Here is a 20,258-nt window from a genome sequence, read left to right as displayed (position 1 = left end):
TGTGTTGACCAGGATGGTCATGAACTAATAGGCTCAAGTGATCCTCCTGCCTCAGCCATCTATGAAGGTGAGATTACAAGTATGTGCCACTGTCTCCAGTTCAAATCACCATTATTAAGAACAGAACTTAGAAAAAAAAATGCACCAAGAACTATAATGTGAACTTTACATTTATTATCTATCTAATCCTCACAAAAACCCTGAACAGTAGATATTATGTCACAATTTTTACAGGTGAGAAAATTGAGGACCAAATGTTACAAAATTCTCCAAGTCCTCACATCTAGTAATTTGTAGAGCTGGGATTGATAGTCAGGACTGTGTAACTCAAAAGCCTACATTATTACCCACTTTATTCTGTTATCTGCCTAACTTCTCCTACATTCCCTTCCTCCAAGAATTTAACATGGCTGCAATTATCAAGAGGACTGTAACTGCATGTGGCTATTTGAAAACAGACCCGCTGAGAAAAAACAGCATCATCTCACACAGTTACTATCAAGTATCAGTCTTTAACCCACCATGTTCAATAGACTTAAAGGGCAAAGAGTTCTGGTACTTGGTAGGGTCAACACCACTGTTGGTGAATAGATTCTGGAGCTACAACCTCACATTTTATACCAGTTCCATCATTTTCTACTGATGTGATCTTGGACAAGCCACATAATCTCTCTGTTCTCAGTTTCCTCAGCTGTGATATGGAACTGAAATTATTGCCCACCTTCTAAGACTGCAGATTGTTATGGAGAATTAAATTAGATGATATCTAGAGTACTGATTCAAAGTAAATGCTTGAGACAGCTTACTTATCCTTATCACTAACATCTTGAATATACAGGTACCTGATGTGAAGACCTTAACAGTTTTTGTTGTTGTTGCTGTCGAGACAGGGTCTTGCTATGTAGTTCAGGCTGGCCTTGAACTTGTGGTGATCCTCCTGCCTTAGCTTCCCAGTGCTGGGATTATAGGCATTCACCACCGCACCCAGCCCATAGCAGTTTTACTTGATTCTTATATACCTCTCCCTGAGTATCCCCCAAACCTCAACCTTTTCTTAATTTCTAACTCCACAAATGACTAAGTGCTAAAAGCAATAAAGAGGAAAATCTATTTCATATTCAAGCTGAAGATCCATATTTTTGTATCTCTAACCTTTACATTGGTTGATTGCTTTCTGTCCCCACTCCGTATTTATAATTATGCTCAGGAGCCTTCATCTTGAAAGGAAAAAAAAAAGTCAACATCCCCTATATCTACTGTCACCTTTTTCTCCCTTCCTATCACTTAAGGTTCTCAAAAGAAAAATTCTTCAGCCCTTTTGGCTATGCCAATGAATCTGTGTCTGATAAAATCACCATTTGCTAAGTCTGATGGATGTTTCTGGTCATTATCTCACCCGACCACACTGAAGCACTTGACATATAAATCAAAGGTTTCTCCTCTCTTGGCTTTTGTAATTGGTTCAAAGGTACCTCTCAAAAGATCGATATCCTAACTGTCCTCACCAAAATCTGTGAATGTGACTTTATTTGTGAAGCACTCTTTATAGATGTATTCAGTTAAGGATATCCAGAGGAGGTCTTTCTGGATTTCTGTGAGCCCCCACATCCAGTAGCAACTGTCTGTATATGAGACACAGAGAAGAGGAGAAATCCAGTGATGTTGACTATTTCTTCATGTATTTATTAGCCATTTGTACTTCTTTTGACAGGTATCCATTCACTTTGCTTGCCCATTTTTTGATTGGGTCTTTTACTCTGAGGGGTCTAGTTTTTTTTAATTCTTTATATGTTCTAGATGTTAGTCCTCTGTCCAAGGAATCACTGGCAAAAATTTCCTTTCCATTCTACAGGTTGTCTTTTCACGCTGTTGGTTGTTTCTCTTGCTGTGCAGCTTTTTAATTTGATATGATCCTACTTACTGGTTCTCGGTATTTCTTATGCCTTCGGGGTTCTATTCAGAAAGCCCCTACTTCTGCCTATGTTTTCAAAAATTATACCTATTTTATCTTACAACAGAGTAAGTGTTTTTAACATTTAGTTCTTTGACTTTAGTTTAGTATGGTGACAGATACAGGTCTAGATCCAATCTTCTGCATGTGGAGAGCCAGTCTTCCAAACACTATTTATTGAAGAAGCTGTCTCTCCTTCAGTCTGTGTTTTTGGCCCCTTTGTCAAAGATCAAATACTTAAGTGTACTTGGGGTTGTTCTTTCATCTTCTATTCTATTCCATTGATCTTTATGTCTGTTTTTGTGCCAGAACCATGCTGTTTTTATCACAGGAGCACTGTAATATAACTTCAGGTCTGGAATTGTGATGCCTCCCCCTTTGCTCTTTTCCCCCAGGATTGTGTTTGCTACTCTGGGTGTCTTCTGGTTCCATATGTATTTTCGAATTGATTTCCCCATTTCTGTGAAGAATGCTGTTGAAATTTTGATTGGGATTGTGATAAATCTGTATATCAGCTTTGGAAGTATTATCATTTTGACTATAATGGTTTTGACTCTTCAGGAACAGGGGATATCTTTCAATTTTCTGATGTCATCTTAGAGAAATGCAAATTAAGACCCTGAGATTCCATCTTACTCCAGAAAGAATAGCCATCATCAAAAAATCAAACAATAACAAATGCTAAAGAGGCTGCAGGGAAAAAGGAATGCTTTTAGACTGCTGGTGGGCACTTAAACTAGTACAACCACTGTAGAAATCAGTGTGGAGATGCCTCAAAAAACTGAAACTAGAAATCATACTTGATCCAGCTACCGCCCTTTCTAGGTATCTTCCAAAAAGACATCATATTAAGGTGATACATGTATACCCAGGTCATAGCAGCACAATTCACAATATCTAAATCTTGGAAGCAGCCTGGATCCTATCAGTGCTGACGTCTTCCCTGGGTATCCATGTTACCCCAGAGAGGCAGAATTACTTCGATACTGTATGTGCAGTAAGGTTTGGAGCAATGTTTATTTAAATCTGTCAAGCTGAACAAAGCCCATCTGAGGGGAAAATCCTCATAGGCACTAGGTGTCTCTCCAACTCTGTTCCCAATGCATAGTAATTGAACATCTAATTACATCAGGAAATGCCATCAGACATGGGTCTTTTTTTCACGTTACTGAAGAAATGGGAACACTGTGGCTGACTATATTCCTATATTTCTTTCCTAGATGCTATCTGTTTTTGTCTTTTTGGAGACAGGGTCTTGCTATGTAGTTCAGACTGGCCTTGAACTCACTTGTAGCTCAGGCTGGTCTCATACTTGCAAAGATCCTCCTGTCTCGGCCTCCCGAGTGCTGGGATTACAGGAGATGCTGTATTTTGAATGATAAGTTTGCTTTAATTTAACTCCCTCTCTGCACAATTCCCACTTGCCCCTCACTTTGATTTCTGCCAACCATATCTCTGTTATAATTATTTTAAATTTTTTTCCATGGGTATTTTCCCCACTAAAAGGTGAGCTCCTTGAAGGCAGGAACCTGTCTTATCTTTATAGTCCTACACCTCATACATTATGAAGTTTATAGCAGATAAAAAATGTTTGCTAAACAAACAGGCTAAGACCGGGCGGGGTGGCGCACGCCTGTAATCCCAGCACTCGGGAGGCTGAGGTAGGAGGATCATTGCAAGTTCAAGACCAGCCTGGGCTACAAAGTGAGTGAGTTCCGGTCTCAAAAAGACAAAAACAAAAACAAACAAACAAAAAAAAACCAGGCAAATGGAAAACTAAATACTATGTTATCTGAATCCCATAATAATAGGTAGATTAGCTTATTAGTTTGAATCCATCCCACAGTCAAAAATATTGAGCCTACAACTTGCCTAAGAACAAAGAGCCACTTTATTCATTCCACACCGTGCTTCTTCTTCTCCTTTTCTTTTAAGCTTTTGAGCAGCATCTTACTATGTAGTCCAAGTGGGCTTTAAATCTCTCTATGCAGCCCAGGCTGATCTTCAATTTTGGATTCTCCTGTCTCAGCCTCCTCAGTGATCAGGTATGTACCACCAGGCCCAGCCTGCACCATGATTCTTAATTTACAGAGGAGTTCTGTTTTCCCTCACCTAACCTTACCTGAAATTTCCTCAATGCTATTTGCATGCATATCCAGAAGGACAGTTCCATTAATGAGGCAGCTCCTTAATTCAAAGAGACTGTGCAGCGAAAGGGTCGCCACGTACGGCTTGCTCCAGCGTTCTCCCCCATCTTCAACGTCTTCCTCAAACTTCAGCCACCTGAAAGCATCACAAAGAGCTTGACAGCAAAGGGAAAGCGAGGAGTTTTCCAAAGAGAAAAGCATAAGCATATGAATAGTCATATTAAACACTGTAAAATCCAATCTATATCTTCAGGGTATACTGATTAATTAGAGAAAGCAAGTTATAGAACAGTAAAAGACTGAGAAAAAATATAAAGGGTAGTTTGACTCCATTTTTACTTAAAGAGAAATGTGAAACTACAAATACATACATGTAAAAGCACTAAACATACTCCTTAGAACCCCGGAGAAGTGGAATTACAATTTTCATTTTCCTCTTGTTGGTTATCATTATTTTCTTTGAGCATGCCCTACCTACACAATTAAAAGTAGATCTAATTTATATCATTTGGATATATTGACAAATCTCATGAATAAAAAAGACATTACTTTTTTTTTAAGTATTCTGTGTGACCTTCAGTATTCAATATTCTGTGTGACCTTTAGAAGTCACAAAGATTGCATGACAGAAGACTAGTTAATTGCCTTTCCGCTTGGTATCAGGTCAATCAATTTGCTCAATACTCTGTACCCACAGAAAATGTCCACCACACAGCAGATACCCAGGAGCTGTTTCAGCGGAAGCTGGTGCCACGTTTTGATGGTTACTCACGCTCACCCTGTTCCCCATGATCCAGGCATGCTGGTTTTGTATCAGCCACAAGGGTCACTGCTAAGTTATCAGAACAGCCCAGGCGGGCCCTGGTTAACCTGAGATCTCTTCTGACACCTGCACCTCAGACAAGCATAGTTATTCCACAACTACCCCAGGAAGTCTAATGTTGAGTTGGCTACAATATCAAAGATCTCTGTGAAGTTGAATTCTGCAAGAAGTAGTCAAAGTCTCAAAACTGTGGGACTATAGGAAATTAAAACCCAAATGGTTCACTTGCAAAAAGAATCTGAAAATATGTTTGGCCAGGTTACAATCAAGGTGGCCTTACCTAGCATCCTGTGAACCAGACCTACATCACCAAGAAAGCCCATGCTGGGTGTGGTAGTGTACACGTATAATCCCAGCACTCTGTAGGCTAAGGCAGGAGAATCACCATAAGTTTGAGACAAGCCTGGGATATAATAGTGAGTTCAACGCTATCCTAGATTATACACTGAGACGTTGTCGCAAACAAAAAAGAAAAAGAGAGAACCATGAACTTATGTTGAACCTCAAACAAATGAGACAAAACTCCTTGAAGGTTACACATTTATGTCACCAATCATGAGCTCAAGGTCACTTGGCATCGGAATGACCAAAGACATCATAAAAAATATACTCTGGCTTCTCTTCAGATCGCATAAATCTTTCACCTTTTACAAAGACATCATAAAAAGACCAACACCAGGACTCCCAGCAAGAGACTCTGGAACATTAGTCTTCACATCAGCTATCACTTCACCCAAAAAGAAAGAAAAGGCAAGCAGACCTGTCGCTGGCTAAAAGGTACACATTTGCCTGCCCAAGCAGATCTTGGTCTGCGTTATTTTAGGGCCTCACCTGGCTGTCTCCTTCCACTCAGCATCTTCTCCTTCTTTCACACAGATCTCATCCAGCTCGGTGAACAGCTCATGAGGCACATGCTCTTCATCTTCCTCGGTCCCAAGAATGAACTGAACACGCTGAGATGGTGTGTCTAGGGAGTCAACGACAGAAAGACCTGCAGTTAGCCTCAAAGCAGAACAGAAATAGCGTCTGCCTTACCTAATCACTTCAAGAATATACAGAAGATGACCCTGAGCACAGAGTTCCTCTAGTCTCAGAGAAAAAGCTATTCTGTGAAAGCAGTTTCTTGAGAAGGCAAATTTATAAACTAAGGCTACTTGTAAAAATCCCCTAAGGGCCTAGAAGTCTGACAAATTTGATCAAAAGGAATGGCTAATTCTCTAGCAAAGGATTACACATATTCTGGTATTGATTGGGGAGGTACTGAACTGTGACATTCTTATGAGCACACTTTTGATTCTTAGCAGCATTTCTTCTTGGACGAAAACTTCAAAACCTACCAAAAGGCTAGGATCAAGATGACACGGTTGTACCCCTCACGCACTCTCAGCATTACGAAACCTCCTAGCCACGGACGCCCACCTCTTCCTCCCTCTTTGCCTCCTGAGGGCATTACCGTGGGCCAGGGCTTCCAGGCCCTCCTCTCCCTGGCTGGCTCCTTTGCCCCGCCCTCGCCTCCGGTGCTTCTGGCCGTGAGTGCGGTGGTGTCGATGGCTCTGCCTGCCCAGTGGCATCCGAACCCCCACATACAGAGTTCTATGACCTGGAAGCAAACAGAAAGCCTGTGGCAAGAACTCCTTTCATACACAGGGAATAGAATCATAATTGGTTTTGGGGGGTTTTTTTGGAGGGAGGAGTTATTTTGGTTTTGTTTTTTGGCTAGTCACAAGTCCAGAATGATAAAACTTCAGATGTTTCCAGGACTAAAGATTCAGCACTCTTAGCATTGAAGGTCTCTTCCTCTGTCCTGCATATGGCTGCAAACCTTACAGGAATGTTATAAAGATCCAAAGAAATCATGTGTCTTAGGGGCTAGGGATGCAGCTCACCAGTACAGCAAAGGCTTTAGCAAGTACAAGGCCCTAAATTCAATCCCTGGTGCCAAAAAAAGAAAAAGAATAATGTTTTCACAGCATAAAGGCCTATAAGGTATTAGTTATTGTTATTACCATTTGATTGAGTGATTAAAGAAAAAGAAATGTAATTGCTCTGTGGCAATCGTGGCAAGTCCTGCCAGACAGTTTAGAAAAGTGGTTAAGAGCACAATTTAGCAGCTCAGACTATACAGCAAAACCCTATTTCAAAATAAAACAAGACAAATCAAAACAGCATAGCACAACTCAGGTTCAAGTCAGCCTGCCTGCGTCCAAAACTCAATTTCATCACTGGCTAGCAGGTGACCTTGAACAAGTTCTCTCTCTTTGATATCTTTTAAAAGGGGAGCAGAAGAAGTAAAAAGGATGGAGATGTGATTATGTATATGTACTAATTCCCCTACATGAATGTATTTACTATGGATGCAAACATACAGAAACAAAAAAAGGGGGAAAATTAAAAATAAGCTAGGTGTGATGGCGCATGCTTGCACTTGGAAGGCTGAGGCAGGAACATTGCTGTGAGTTTGAGGCCAGCCTGAACTACATAGCAAGACCCTGTCTCAAAAAACCCAAAAAATAAAACTTTTTTCTAAAAATTTTAAATAAAAAATGTAAATTGAAGAAATACTAAAAGCTTATCATTCAAATTCAGAGGGTTGTCTTAAGCAGAAAGTAACGACATAAAATGCTTAACACAATGCCTAGAACAGGGACGGCAAAACTTTTAAAGACTGAGTGCCCAAACTGCAACCCAAAACCCACTTCTGTATTGCAAAGTGCCAACACTTCAATTAAACCCGATGCTCAGCTGCCGGAGTGACGCTGGGGTGACTTGGCTGGCATGCCGACAGACAGGGTTCTGCATGTCTGCTGTACCACGTGTGCTATAGGTTCGCCACCACTGGCCAATTCATTCTACAATCAGCTTTCTCTTTCTGTCCTTTCCTAGCACTGTAGAACACACCATCTAGAACAGTACTGAAAGACTAGTATAAATCAAATGGAGCCTGTGGCTGGGTTTAGAGAGAAATATTAGATGTTGTACAAAGAGGGGAAGATGTGACAATAAATCCAACAGTATTCCTCTCCGACTCCTCCCTCTTACTCCCTCACTCCTCCTATACTGACTTCAGCTGCCTTCCTGCCAAGTCTGGAGCCCAGCAGCCCCACAGCCACTCCCGCACCCGACACACAGAGCCTTGGTGTCCCCTGTCCCACCTGACCGCTGTCTCACCACTCCCAGTCTCAGGTCCACTCCCACATCTTTCTGCCACAGAAGCTGTTCCAATCTTTAGCCATCACCTGCCTGGCAAGCGCAAGGTCCTGAGTTCAATTCCCAGTACCAAAAAAAAAAAAAGTGTGAAGAAGTCCCCATCTTTAGCCACCGCCGCCACCATCTTCAAATCCACAACTCTGGCCACATTCCCTCCCTCTGAGCAGGTGAACTTGCTTCGCCTTTTCCTGAGGCACTCTCACGTGGACACCCTCCATCTCGACCTGGCACTTCTCTTTGCCAGGCTGCTGAGCACGGCTCTTAATCCCATTACCTCCACCCTGCCAGAGCGCTCCTGCCAGAGCGCTCCACAGTCTCTCCTTGCCATCCACTCCTCCCACAGCTTTCTCCTGACCTTTTTCCTCCCACAGCACTAGGGACTAAACCGTGCTAGGCAGGCACTCCACTGCAGAGTTACATCCCTCCCCAGTCCTTTTGATTTTTTTGCTTTGAAGCAGGATCTCACTAAGTTGCCCAAGCTGGCAGGTGTGTGCCACCATGCCTGGCCCGCTCCTGACTGATTTTAAAAAGAAACCTTCCCCAAAATTCTCTCCCAAAGCTTCTGCCTACCCTTTGTCTTCCATCAATCCATTTTCAAGAATACTCAATGAACTAACTCCTTTTCCCCACCAGTTCCTCACTGCATGGCTTCTGCGTGAATCTTCTGACCTGACTCCTCACTGAGGCTATGCACACTAGGGACACAAGGCCACTTCACCACCAAATCTGGCGTCTTACATCTCTGTTAGATCAGTACAAGAAACTTTCTTGAGAGCTCACCATGCTTATCAGGCAGTATCCAAATCCCTTGATCACTTCCATCCCTTGATGCCCTGGCTCCCTTAGCTCTTGTACCTAGGTCGCTTGCCCTCCTCTGACAGTACCTCTCAATCCCTCCACAACCCACCAAAGAAAGCATCTTGAGTTTCCATCCCTGGTCTTTTTCTTCTTTCTCTGTAATGCCGTTCATTTTCCAGACTTCAAAGCTCACTTCTACAAATGACCCCCAAATCTTTACACACAACGATCAACATATCCCATAGCTAACTTACTACCCACCGAAATTGGGTTCCTACCCATTTCCTCCATGTTTCTGCTCCTGGTATCACCATTTGTCTGAACTTTTCAGGCCTTGAAACCTCAGAGTTACCCTCATCCCTGGGCTCTCTCATCACACATCCCAGTAGATTGGGGATATCAAGCCTTTCTGTCCTCCTGCTTTGACAGAGGAGGGCCTCCTTCCCGCCTCCCTCACTAATTTAACCTCACAAAGTAACCCTGTGGTCACAACTCTGATCACACACAGCTCCCCTCTGCAAATTCAGGACTCTTCACTCTCAGTCCTCATCCTACTTTCTAATCTTTTTCCTTAGGACAAGTTATGCATTCAGTGTGCAAATCAAAGGACACCCTCTAAAAGCACTGGGTAGTCACCTCCAGAGAGATGAACAGGAGTCCCACGTGCTCACAGAGAACAGACATTCTAGACAAAATTCTGGACACATACACCTTCTGTACCTACCCCAGCCATAGACTGGCCTGGTTTTGACTCCATCTCCTATGGCTTCGGCTGCTACATCCACCATCACGTCGCACTCTTTTTTCTCTCCCTAGACCAGCGTGCGTTGCACAAATGTGCCAGTGCTTTCTGGATGCTGACTTGGTGCAGTCAGCCAAGATTCACTGCAAGTGCACCTTCCTTTTGGTAAAGTGTCTGGCTTTCCTCCCCCAAACACCCAGAGCCCTTCACTAGCACTTCTTGAATGCGTTTACAGTGGTACCTTAGTTCCCTAACTTAATTCTTTCCATGATTCTGGTTGCAAACCAAACTGGATGAGAACCGATCAGATTTCCCCATAAGGTCAACATTTGACCTAACCATCAAATTTGATTCAGTTCTCGTCTGACTTGGGTTGAGACCAGAATTGTGGAAAGAATTAAGTTCGTAAACCAAGGTTCTGCTGTGTTTTCTGCCAGTAAGTTGAACAGCTCTCTTGTTCCTTACTACTCACCTGCAAGCTCTTCAAGGTCCCAGGTCAGACTTTCTCTCTGTTTTTTTTTGTTTTTTGTTTTTTGTTTTTGTACTGGGAATCGAACTCAGGACCTTGTGCTTGCCAGGCTATATCCCCAGCCCCAGACTTTCTCTCAAAATCCCTACATAACCAAACACATTGTCTTATACACTGGCACTGCTACACAAATGTTCAACAAATGGAGTATTTCCTAAGAGCCTCCTCTAGGAGTGTGACCTCCTCAGGAAAACACAATCTGACCTAAAGGGCCTCTGATCTGAAAGAGGCTAAAAAAGGAACATGTTTCCGAAAGGAACATTAGGAACGTGAGTATATTTAAGGTAGACGTACTCAACAGGGCCTGAGGGGATTGAGAAGATGCTAACCAATCTGGGAGTGGAGAGCTTAATCAGGATGCCTCCCCAGAGAAGGGGACTTTATAAGAACAGCTGCCAACCTTTATCTTCTCTCCTCAGCCAGGAAGTTTCCTAAGACTGCACTCCACTTCGCTGCTAGTGCTCCCCACTTCCACGGGAGGAGACAGTGCCGTGGGTGCTGCCCTAACACTTCTTTGTCCTATTCTTCCTCTTTTTTTTTTTTTTTTTTTTGCCCTCCCTCTGTCTGTCAAACTCTAAAACCATAATGCAAAATAAAACAGAAACAGTAACTATTAGATCAGAGACTTCTTAGAATACAGAGACAGAGGATAGAATATTTAATATTTGATGGAGTCACCTCTAACCCTCCTGCTGTCTCAGTATAGTCTAATGTTGCCTCATGCACATCTCAGGACACTCTGATAGGCAGATCTCTGAATGTAATGTACTCATCTTGCAACTTCATCAAAAGAGAGATAGAGGGCCAGAGAAAATCACCTGCTAAGATGTGAAATTCCAGACCTCTAACATTATTAATATAAAGTGCATAAAGGATGAAATTACTAAACTAGCCTGCTGTGGCTGTGCACACCTGTAACCCCAGCTACTCAAGGGGCCACCGCAGAAAGAGTACAAGTTCAAGACCAGACTGAAAAACTTAACAAGATCCTGTCTCAAAATAAAATGAAAATGGTTGGGGATATAGCCCAGCACTCCCTAGGTTCAATGCCCAGAAACACACACACACACTTAATTGAATATCATCCTATGGAATACCACTGAGATCAACTCAGATGGCATTAACAGCAGAACGGAGTCACCTAATTGTACCAGATCCTGTCCCAAGAGCTTGGGCTACTGTACAGAACAACACAAAGACTTCAGAATATACATTCTGCTTGGGAGAGGCAGGCATCATGAAAACAAGAAGATATTCCTCCAGGCATGGCAGTTCATACCTGTAATCCCAGCTAGTGGACAGGCTGAGTAAGGAAGATTACAAATTCAAGCCCAGCCTGGGTAACTTAGTGAGACTCTGTCCAAAACAAAATAAAATAAAATCATTTTTAAAAGGGCTGGGAGCCTGGAATGGTGGCATACACCTATAATCCCACCACTCAGGAGGCTGAGGCAGGAGAATAGCAAGTTCAAACCCAGACTGAGATATTTAGCAAGTTGGTAAGACCCCGATGCAATATTTAAATTTTTTAAAAGGGTTGAGGACAAAGCTCAGTGCAAAGACCCTGGATTTAATCCTCAGAACACAAGAAGGAGAGGGGCTGGGGATGCAGTTTGGCACTAAAATGCTTGCCTCACACATCCGAGACCCTGGGGCCAATGCCAAGTACTGCAAGTATAAATATACTTTCCAATATGGATACTTCTATGAAGCAGAGAGAAAGTGCTAGAGTGTCTTTGGTCGGGGAGGATGGAAAGAGAGCCTTTAGCTGAGAGGATTATAGGGGACATCCGAGGAGAGGCTGTGAGAGGCCTAGGAGAAAAGCATTCCAGGTGCACCAGCTACAAACTGGGATGAACATAAACGCAAGGCAAAGGGACAGCCAGGAGGGTCAGAATAAGGTGGAAAGGGGAAGGAAAGGAGACAGAGGAGGACAGAAAGACAAGCAAGAGTAGATCGTGAAGAATCTGTGGACCACAAAAAAGACAGATCCTAGAGAATCACTTCAAATAGCCCCTAAAATGGTGACCTAAGGGTGGTGAAATCTGATACAGCAAGGAAGAGCTGGTCTTAGATAAAGAACTGCCTTCCTGAGGGATGACTTTCAAGCTTCCTCTTTCCTGAGCTACCCTGCCCGCCGGCCTCCACGCCTCCACTTTGAGCACACTGCAAATACTTGTGCGAGGCTCATGCTGCTAGAATGATCTAATTTTAACCACGGTTCTAAAGGAAGCAGTATTCAAACATGTGTCATTAGATCTTACCTTACTGGTTAACTTACTCGCTGTCATTGTTAAAGTTAAACCAGGATGTTGGACCCAGTGAGTTCCCAGCTTTTACTCAGATGATGGCAAGCCCTGGCTCTAACGTTTAAGTCATAGAAAATTTCAGTCTAGGTCATTTTTTGGAAACACTTTTTGGCACAAATGTTTAATTATTCTCACTGTTCTTACTTATGGCTACAGAGAAGAACCATAGAAGGGGCTCAGTAAATGTCTGGTTGAGTACAAATGTGTGATTTTACTGGATCTCTAAACACCCACGAGGCAGGTGTGGGGCCTACCTGGGAAGCTATCCCTCAGATGCCTTTGATGTTTCTATGGGAATAGAAAGCTTAAATCTCCGAGAAGGAAGGCTGTCTGCCTTTTTAAAATACCAAAAGAGACAGGCAGAAATGAAAACAAGCTCAGCAAGGATCAATGCTAAGGACCAAGTGTCAGAAAATTAGAAATCAGTTTCTAGGCTGGGGATTCAGAAGCAGGAATTTGGATTTTCTGAGTGAATTTAGCAGAAAAGATAACAAATACACAGACCCTAGGAAATGAAGACAGCACCAATAGAGTCCAGGCCGTGTAACTAGATTCTGGCAGTGCGGGGACTTCATCAAAGTAATGCTGCGGTGGCCACTTGGCTGGTCACTCGGTGACACTCCTTGCTGCACAGCCTTTGTCTCCTCCACCTGTCTCCCAGCGCACTCAAGCACCACTTACTCACCTCTAATTCTGCTGTTCTTTTCTAGTCCGTGTCCTACCTCATCTGTGGGGGCTCTCTATGTGCAAATGAAGTATTCTACGTTTGTAAATATGAGAAATATGTAATGCAAGTGTGTTTTCAAAAAATAAGTACAGCACATACACACACAGACCGCAGTCATCAGTGAGCTGGCCCTGATTCTCATGGAGGGGCACAGAAACCACAGGTGTGGCAGACCGGGCTCGCCGGGCGCAGCGCCGCACACGCACGCACGCACGCACGCACGCTGTTTACCAAGCACTCATCCGGAGCTCGTTAGCACGTCCAAAAGGATGTGCTGCCCCTCTGGGCTTACAGGTGGACTCAGAGTCAATAACCACAAGGGGAAAACCTAACATGTGGAACAGATGCCAGCCTTTTCAAAAGTTATAAATGTGACCAAATAGCTCTGTTAAAAACTTATTAGTAGGCATTAAACTTACTCCAGGATTCATAAATCTAGTAGTTAATCAGGAATAATGATCTGCCAAGCAAAAATGGGAAAAGTCGTTACTCCAACTAAAGCAACGGCTGTGTTCCTCTGGGGCTGGGACTGCTCATGGAAGCACATCATACGCTATTGCTCCTCTGAGTCTATCTTTGGTAAGATGTTCTTAAGTTTGCTTTTTATTCTTCAGATAGGTAGACAGATAGATAGATAGATGTCAATACCATGGTTTAATGCATTTTCTTAGTGATAAAATTAGCGTATGCCAAAAGACCCACATTTACAGTTTTTAACTACATCCAGACACTCAGTCTCAGCAACTGTTGTGAAAATGAGGTAAGGGAATGGTTTATCAGGTGGGTAGTGGACAGGGAGTCAAAGGGGAGAAAGACCTAGAGATTTCTCTATAGCCACAGAAATCAAAATACAGCTTACCCTGTCTTCTATAAAAGTGGGGCTGATTTTATTCTATGCCTTTAAGAGACACTGCTACCCTGAGTGCCGCCTCCGTGAGCCCTAAGGCTGCATGTTGGAGTGAGTCAGGGTGGGGGACCCAGGGCACGGCCAACCCTCCATCAGCGCAAGCTCCCTCTCCTCTTCTCCAGGGCTGCTCTTGAACCACATCAGGCCTGGGGAGTGGCATGGTTTTTCTCCATTTGCATGTAGTGCTTCTTTAAAATGTGGTAACATAGATGAGTAGGGATGTAGCTCAGTGGTAAAGTACTTGACCAGCATATGTGAGACCCTGAGTATGAGCCTTGGCACCACAAAAGAAAAAAGTTCCAAAAATGTGCTAACAGAAAAGATCCCAGCTTTTTTAAAGGCCTGTGCATAAAGGACCATTTCCCAGCACACCATTCTCCAGTAACGCATTCTTCACATGCATCTTTCTTTTACAGCAAAGTAGAGCATGCAAAAAAAAAAAAAAAAAATGAAGCAGGGTGTGGTGGCGCACGCTTGTAATCCCAGCACTCTGGAGGCTGAGTCAGGAGGTTCGTTGCAAGCTCAAGACCAGCCTGGGCCAGGGCGAGCTCAAGGCCGGCCTGAACTGCATAGTGAGACCCTGTCGCAAAAAGCCAAAAAGGAAAAAAAAAAAGATGATGTCATCAGGAGATACTGGTCCTGCTGCCAATTTCCAGCTGACCTCTGCGAATGGAACCTAGTCCTAGTCTATCACTCTATTTCTAAGTAGACAGAAGTATTCATAAGTGGTTACCTCCTTGCCGATGACAAAGGTCCAGCGAGTAATTGCTGGAGCAGTCAAAACAGATGGCTACACGGCCCCGCCCGCAAGGTATAACGAGAGAGTAGAGAAGTAACAAGAACAACACAAAAAAATGTCTACATAATAGAGCAAGATAATGAGGTTAAATGATTAATGCTGGATATTGTTCTCTTTTTGGGAACAGTATGACAGAATGAAAAGAGCAGGATTCTATCCTGTTTCCATTCTTTTAGGCTGCATGATCCTGAGCAGTTTCCCCCTTGTAAAATAGGGATAATGATACCTACACCTGCCAGGTACGAAGTAGACAAAAAAGTCAACTTGTACAACTGATGTCTCATCTAATACCTGACACACTGGGGCATTCTACAAATAGTAGCCTCCTGCGCCACACCCTTTCCTTTTCCCACTTTCTCACATCTGCTAAAACCCACAGCTCCTCTTCATCCATCTGGCCAAAATAACTTGTAAAACTTGACCTTGATATATCCGAACACCACTGACCTCCACAGAGCCACCCCCATAACTTCTCATGGTAACAGACCCTGGGGCTGAGTCAGCCTATCCAGCTTTCATTCTCTCCCCATCCAAAGGACACGCTTTCCCCGGGGGTTGCACAGCTTTGATGAAAAATCCATCATGGGAACAAGCAGTACGGGGAGAACATTTCACATGCTGTCCCAGGCATCAGAAAGTTGCTGTATCACAGCTTCAATTGCACAGTTGATGCTGCAGATATTTCAGAAGGGCTTTTGAACCAAATGTGGCTAAAAAAAAAAAAAAAAGCTGTACTGGACACATACCTTCCTCTAAGAAAACTGAATGCCACCATTAATCAGAAACCATGGCTAGGTGTGAGGCCACCTGCTAAAGCTCCAGTGAGGCCCCGTGGGCAGAAGGACAGCAAAAGAAGACCACGCTCTGCTCATGTCGGGAGCCGGGGGTGGGGACCAGAGAGAGGGAGAAGAGCCTTCATGAGGTAAAGCAGACAGCGCCAGGAACAAAATGCCTTTTCCTTCCTCCCAGTTCAGGTGGATTTTTATAAAATTTCGTGGTGTTAACTATTAGAGAGGATGTCACAGGTGTGTTCCTATTTTTCCTTTTCTTATTTAGATGATCACCAGGCAGAAATGGGTATAGTTAGAACACAAAGAACAAATATTGGAAATGGGTTTTAAAAAAAGAAAAGAGTTCTATAGCCAAACAGAGTTTTAAAAACTATATGTATATTATTTTCCTTTAAAATTTTCATGTCCTTGTATTTCCAAGTAATATCAAGAATCAATGAACTGAACTATGTACTTAACGTTCTCAAGGAATAGGTTATTCATTAATACCTATACTGAACTATACAGTACTTAAAACAATATATCATAGATCCTTTTTTTTTTTGGTGGTACCGGGAATCAAACTCATGACCTAGCACATGCAAGGCAGGCGCTGTGCCATTGAGCTATATCCCTGACACATATAGATTCTTAACTAGACCCTAATGATATCCCTGTCAGGTGGACTGGTGTCTCTGCTTTCATTTAATAGGCAAGGAAATTGAGACTAAAAAAATTATGTAATTTTTCCTGAATGTCTTATATCTAGTAAGAAAGAGTTAGGACTCAAACCAAGATGTCCTGATGATAAAGCCAGATCTGTTCTTCTCATATTAGGCTGCATCCTGGCAAGCTCCTCGATCTTTCTCTCCCTCTCTCTCTCCCTCTCTCTCTTCCTCTCTCTCTTTCTCTCTTTCTTTCTCTCTCTATTCACACACACCACACACACAAAACATTTCTTACCTTCCAGCTCTTCCTTCTCATAGTGAATGTTGAGGACTGTACTGGTCCCACCCTGATCCACCACAGCTTCTTCATCTGGTCTCTGTTTAAACACAAGTTAAGTAAGTAGGCACGGCAGTACACACCTTCATTCAAATACCTCAGTACCTTGTATACACGAGACCCTGTTGAGATACCTGGAAGGAAAGGAAGGGAATGTGATGGTGTTCATGTATTTTAAAACTTGAACTTCACAATAACTTTGAGACGCAAACATAGCAGCCACTTTCTCATTTTATAAATGAGCAGTCTGAGATGTAGAAAATATTAAATTACCATAGCCCAAGGTCACCCATGCATTAAAAGATAAAGCTAAGACTGAGCTCCGATCTTGTGACTGCAGATCCCACGTCTTTTCCATCTCTTTACTCCACCTATACATCTTTATAATGATTTGGCATTTTACAAATGCATCGCATTTAATATAAACTGGTCTTCTTGATCTCTGTCCAGTATTTGAATGTTTACTACATTGTCCTTGAAATTCTCCACCCTGCTCCTCTGATCAGTTCTCCTTTGTCACACCCTAAGGCTCATCTTCTTCTGCTAAGTTTATTCCCAAGGAAGAGCTCTCGGCCCTTCGTTTCCCTCTTGGATCTTACAAATTCCAACTGCAGCCTGCAACTGTGTGGCTCAGAACTCGATGAGGCCCTGGGATCCTGCACCTCAGAACCCATGCATCTAAAGTCAAACCTTCCTTCCGAAAACAGCACTCAGTCCTCTTTATTTATTCCTCTCCGTGGCACCATCATTTGTTAGCTCACATTTCAAATTTCAAATTTGTTTACCTAGCCATTCAATACATATTCAGTGCTTACCGTATGCTCTCAGGGAACTAAGTCCCTTTTATTATGAAGTGTTCCTTTGCAACTGATGTCAGACTCACTCCTGTCTCTCTCCACCTCACCTCACACTCTTCAGTCTCTTAAATTACACAGGCATTTTTTAGCTCTGGAACCACCTTCTCCAGTGAGTGCTGCCTTCTCTGTCGAGACTCCAAGTCTCTCCCCGCAGCTCCCACGTCACTACTGGCAGCTACTACCATGTTATTCACCATCTCTTAGATCTCCACCCACGTGCATTTCCCTGGATGACTTTCCTGACTGACCCCCACTTCTGAACTAAGCTAGGTCTTGGCGTTTATATGCCCTCACAGCACACTCAATTCTCCTGAGGAACGAAACGTCTTCCTGCTCCCTGAAGTAAGGACTGTATCTGTCTTCCCCAACACTGTTGAGTTTCTCAGGACTCAGCCTACATTTTTCACATAGTAGATACTCAGTAAATCTTTGTTAAAAGAATGAATATAGTCAGGCATGGTGAGGCATGCCTGTAATTTTAGCAATTGAGAGGCTGAGGGAGGAGGATCACTGGGAGCTCAAGGTCAGCTTGGGCTTGTGTGAGCTTGAACTCACACAGTGAGTTCAAGAGCTCTTCCTTGGGAATAAACTTAGGAGAAGAAGATGAGCCTTAGGGTGTGACAAAGGAGAACTGATCAGAGGAGCAGGGTGGAGAATTTCAAGGACAATGTAGTAAACATTCAAATACGGGACAGAGATCAGGAAGACCAGTTTATATTAAATGCGATGCATTTGTAAAATGCCAAATCATTATAAAGATGTATAGGTGGAGTAAAGAGATGGAAAAGACATGGGATCTGCAGTCACAAGATCGGAGGCCAGCCTAAACTACACAGTGAAACCCTGTCTCGAAAAACAAAACAAAAAAAGAATGACTATATTATCATCTGCCTTATCAATATTCTCACAAAACTCTTGGAAATGTTATTTTGCATATATTATAAAATAATATTCAAAATCTTCAAATGTACTTTAACATGAGTGTCCTCCTCAGCACCATAGGAACTTTGATTTAGTTGCACAGTTTTCCAGAACATATCAATTTCATTTCTAGCAAAGTTGCAAAGCTTCTCACAGTCTCCCTCCCCTCAAAGAATAATTTTATTTTGTCTCTTTTCCAAAGAATTTTATTTTTTTGATAGGTTTTCCCTAAGTAGTTCAGGCTGGCCTTGAACTCACTATGTAACACAGGTTGGCCTCAAACTCACTGCAGTCCTCTGGTCTCACCCTCCTGAGTGTGGAGTGCTTGTGTGCCACCATGCCACGCCCTGGGCAATAATTTTTTAACTGGAAAAAAGCTTGGCTTTATTTTGGGTTTATTATTTGCTTACCTAGCTTATCTTCAGATCATGAAGTCCCTGACAGCAGGAACCACACATTTTTCACCCTTACATTTTCTGAGAGCCCAATACAGTAGCTTACACTCCTGCAAGATCCAGGAGGTTGGGTACTGTGTCTTATGTTCACCACTTTGTATCTGGCACCCTTTATAATGTCCAGCTCATGTTAAATATCTAGCAAATTTCAACAAATATTTATTAGTTTTATGAATTCTTTAATTTTTACATATATTTTCTCATAAAACTACCTATATGAATTATTTTACCTATACAAATAATTATTCATGCTGGCTTCACCACTGGTTTTTAACATCCAAGGACAGAGATCAATTAATGATAATACTTGGTAGCGTCCACAGACAGCTGACACAGCATAGAACACAATGAGAATCTGGAGGGAAGAAGGAAGAGATCATTGGTTTCTTGACTCTAAGATTATAAAATCAAATATGAAGAGCAAAGTCAAGCACCTGAAAAATTCAGGTTGGAAAACTGACTTCTTGTTTGTGTCCTTATTTTAGATTGGTTAGCCACAGCCTAACTTCAGTGAGTAAATGTTCATCTACTTTCTTTATCTCACTAAACAAATTAGGGCCACTGTCAGTAACCACTAGCCAAAGCATTTGAAAAGCCAAGCTTGACTTTGCGGATCCTTTTCAAATAAATCAAGTATGCAAGAAATATAGATAAAAGAATAATTACAAGACACTCATAGAAATTTAATTAACTGGCTGGCTATTTGATTACACTAAGTAATTATTGCTATTTTTAAAGTATGATAATAATTTTGTGAAATGATACTATCATTTTTAAAAGAGTCTTAATCTTTAGTGATGCACATTGAAGGTTTTACAGATGAAGGTTTTACAGATGAAGGTGTTTGGAGAATGGCTGGGGAATAGATGAAATAAGATGGTGTATTCACTGTTGAAGCCAAATCACGGTGATTCATTATGCAAATCTCTTTAATATATACTTGAAATGTTCCATAAATTTCAGGCATATACAAAGTTTGTTTGAATTCATTAAAAATGAAAAGGAAGGAATATTGGGACTCTTTGGTCTGTGTTTGCAGATTCCTTACCAGTTGGCTATTATTTCCTCTAATACCTTCACTGTTTGTGGCACAGATTTCTCAACCTATGGTCCATGAATTTCTAGGGTATCTATGAATGGGCTTCAGAAAATCCGTGGTAATATGTGTGAATGTACACGGGGGTGGGTTAGAAGGTCCATAACTTTCACAATAGTCTCTGAATGACGTGTGGCTCAGAAAAGATTAGAAATCATGAGAATCACACTATACAAGCTTAGGAGAAGAAGGGAAGGGAAGGGAAGGGAAGGGAA

General features: G+C 42.4%; 1 protein-coding gene across 1 annotated transcript in view; it reads right to left on the bottom strand.

The window, feature by feature from the left end:
• The window catches only part of Slc4a8 (solute carrier family 4, sodium bicarbonate cotransporter, member 8), a 78,689-nt gene that overhangs the window by 49,282 nt on the left and 9,149 nt on the right, over positions 1 to 20,258 (bottom strand). Inside the window, exons 2-5 of the mRNA XM_005415404.2 lie at positions 16,673 to 16,754; positions 6,375 to 6,521; positions 5,753 to 5,888; positions 4,074 to 4,234 (exon numbers count right to left, since the gene is read on the bottom strand). Of these exons, the coding sequence (XP_005415461.2) occupies positions 4,074 to 4,234; positions 5,753 to 5,888; positions 6,375 to 6,521; positions 16,673 to 16,754 (526 nt within the window). The remainder of the gene's footprint in view (positions 1 to 4,073; positions 4,235 to 5,752; positions 5,889 to 6,374; positions 6,522 to 16,672; positions 16,755 to 20,258) is intronic.

The sequence above is a fragment of the Chinchilla lanigera genome, unplaced genomic scaffold (assembly GCF_000276665.1).
Source record: "Chinchilla lanigera isolate Chin_1 unplaced genomic scaffold, ChiLan1.0 scaffold00146, whole genome shotgun sequence".
In the NCBI taxonomy this organism is placed as follows: Eukaryota; Metazoa; Chordata; class Mammalia; order Rodentia; family Chinchillidae; genus Chinchilla; species Chinchilla lanigera.
Note: the sequence above shows the minus strand (reverse complement) of the source record. Positions and strands in the feature narration are given on the sequence as shown.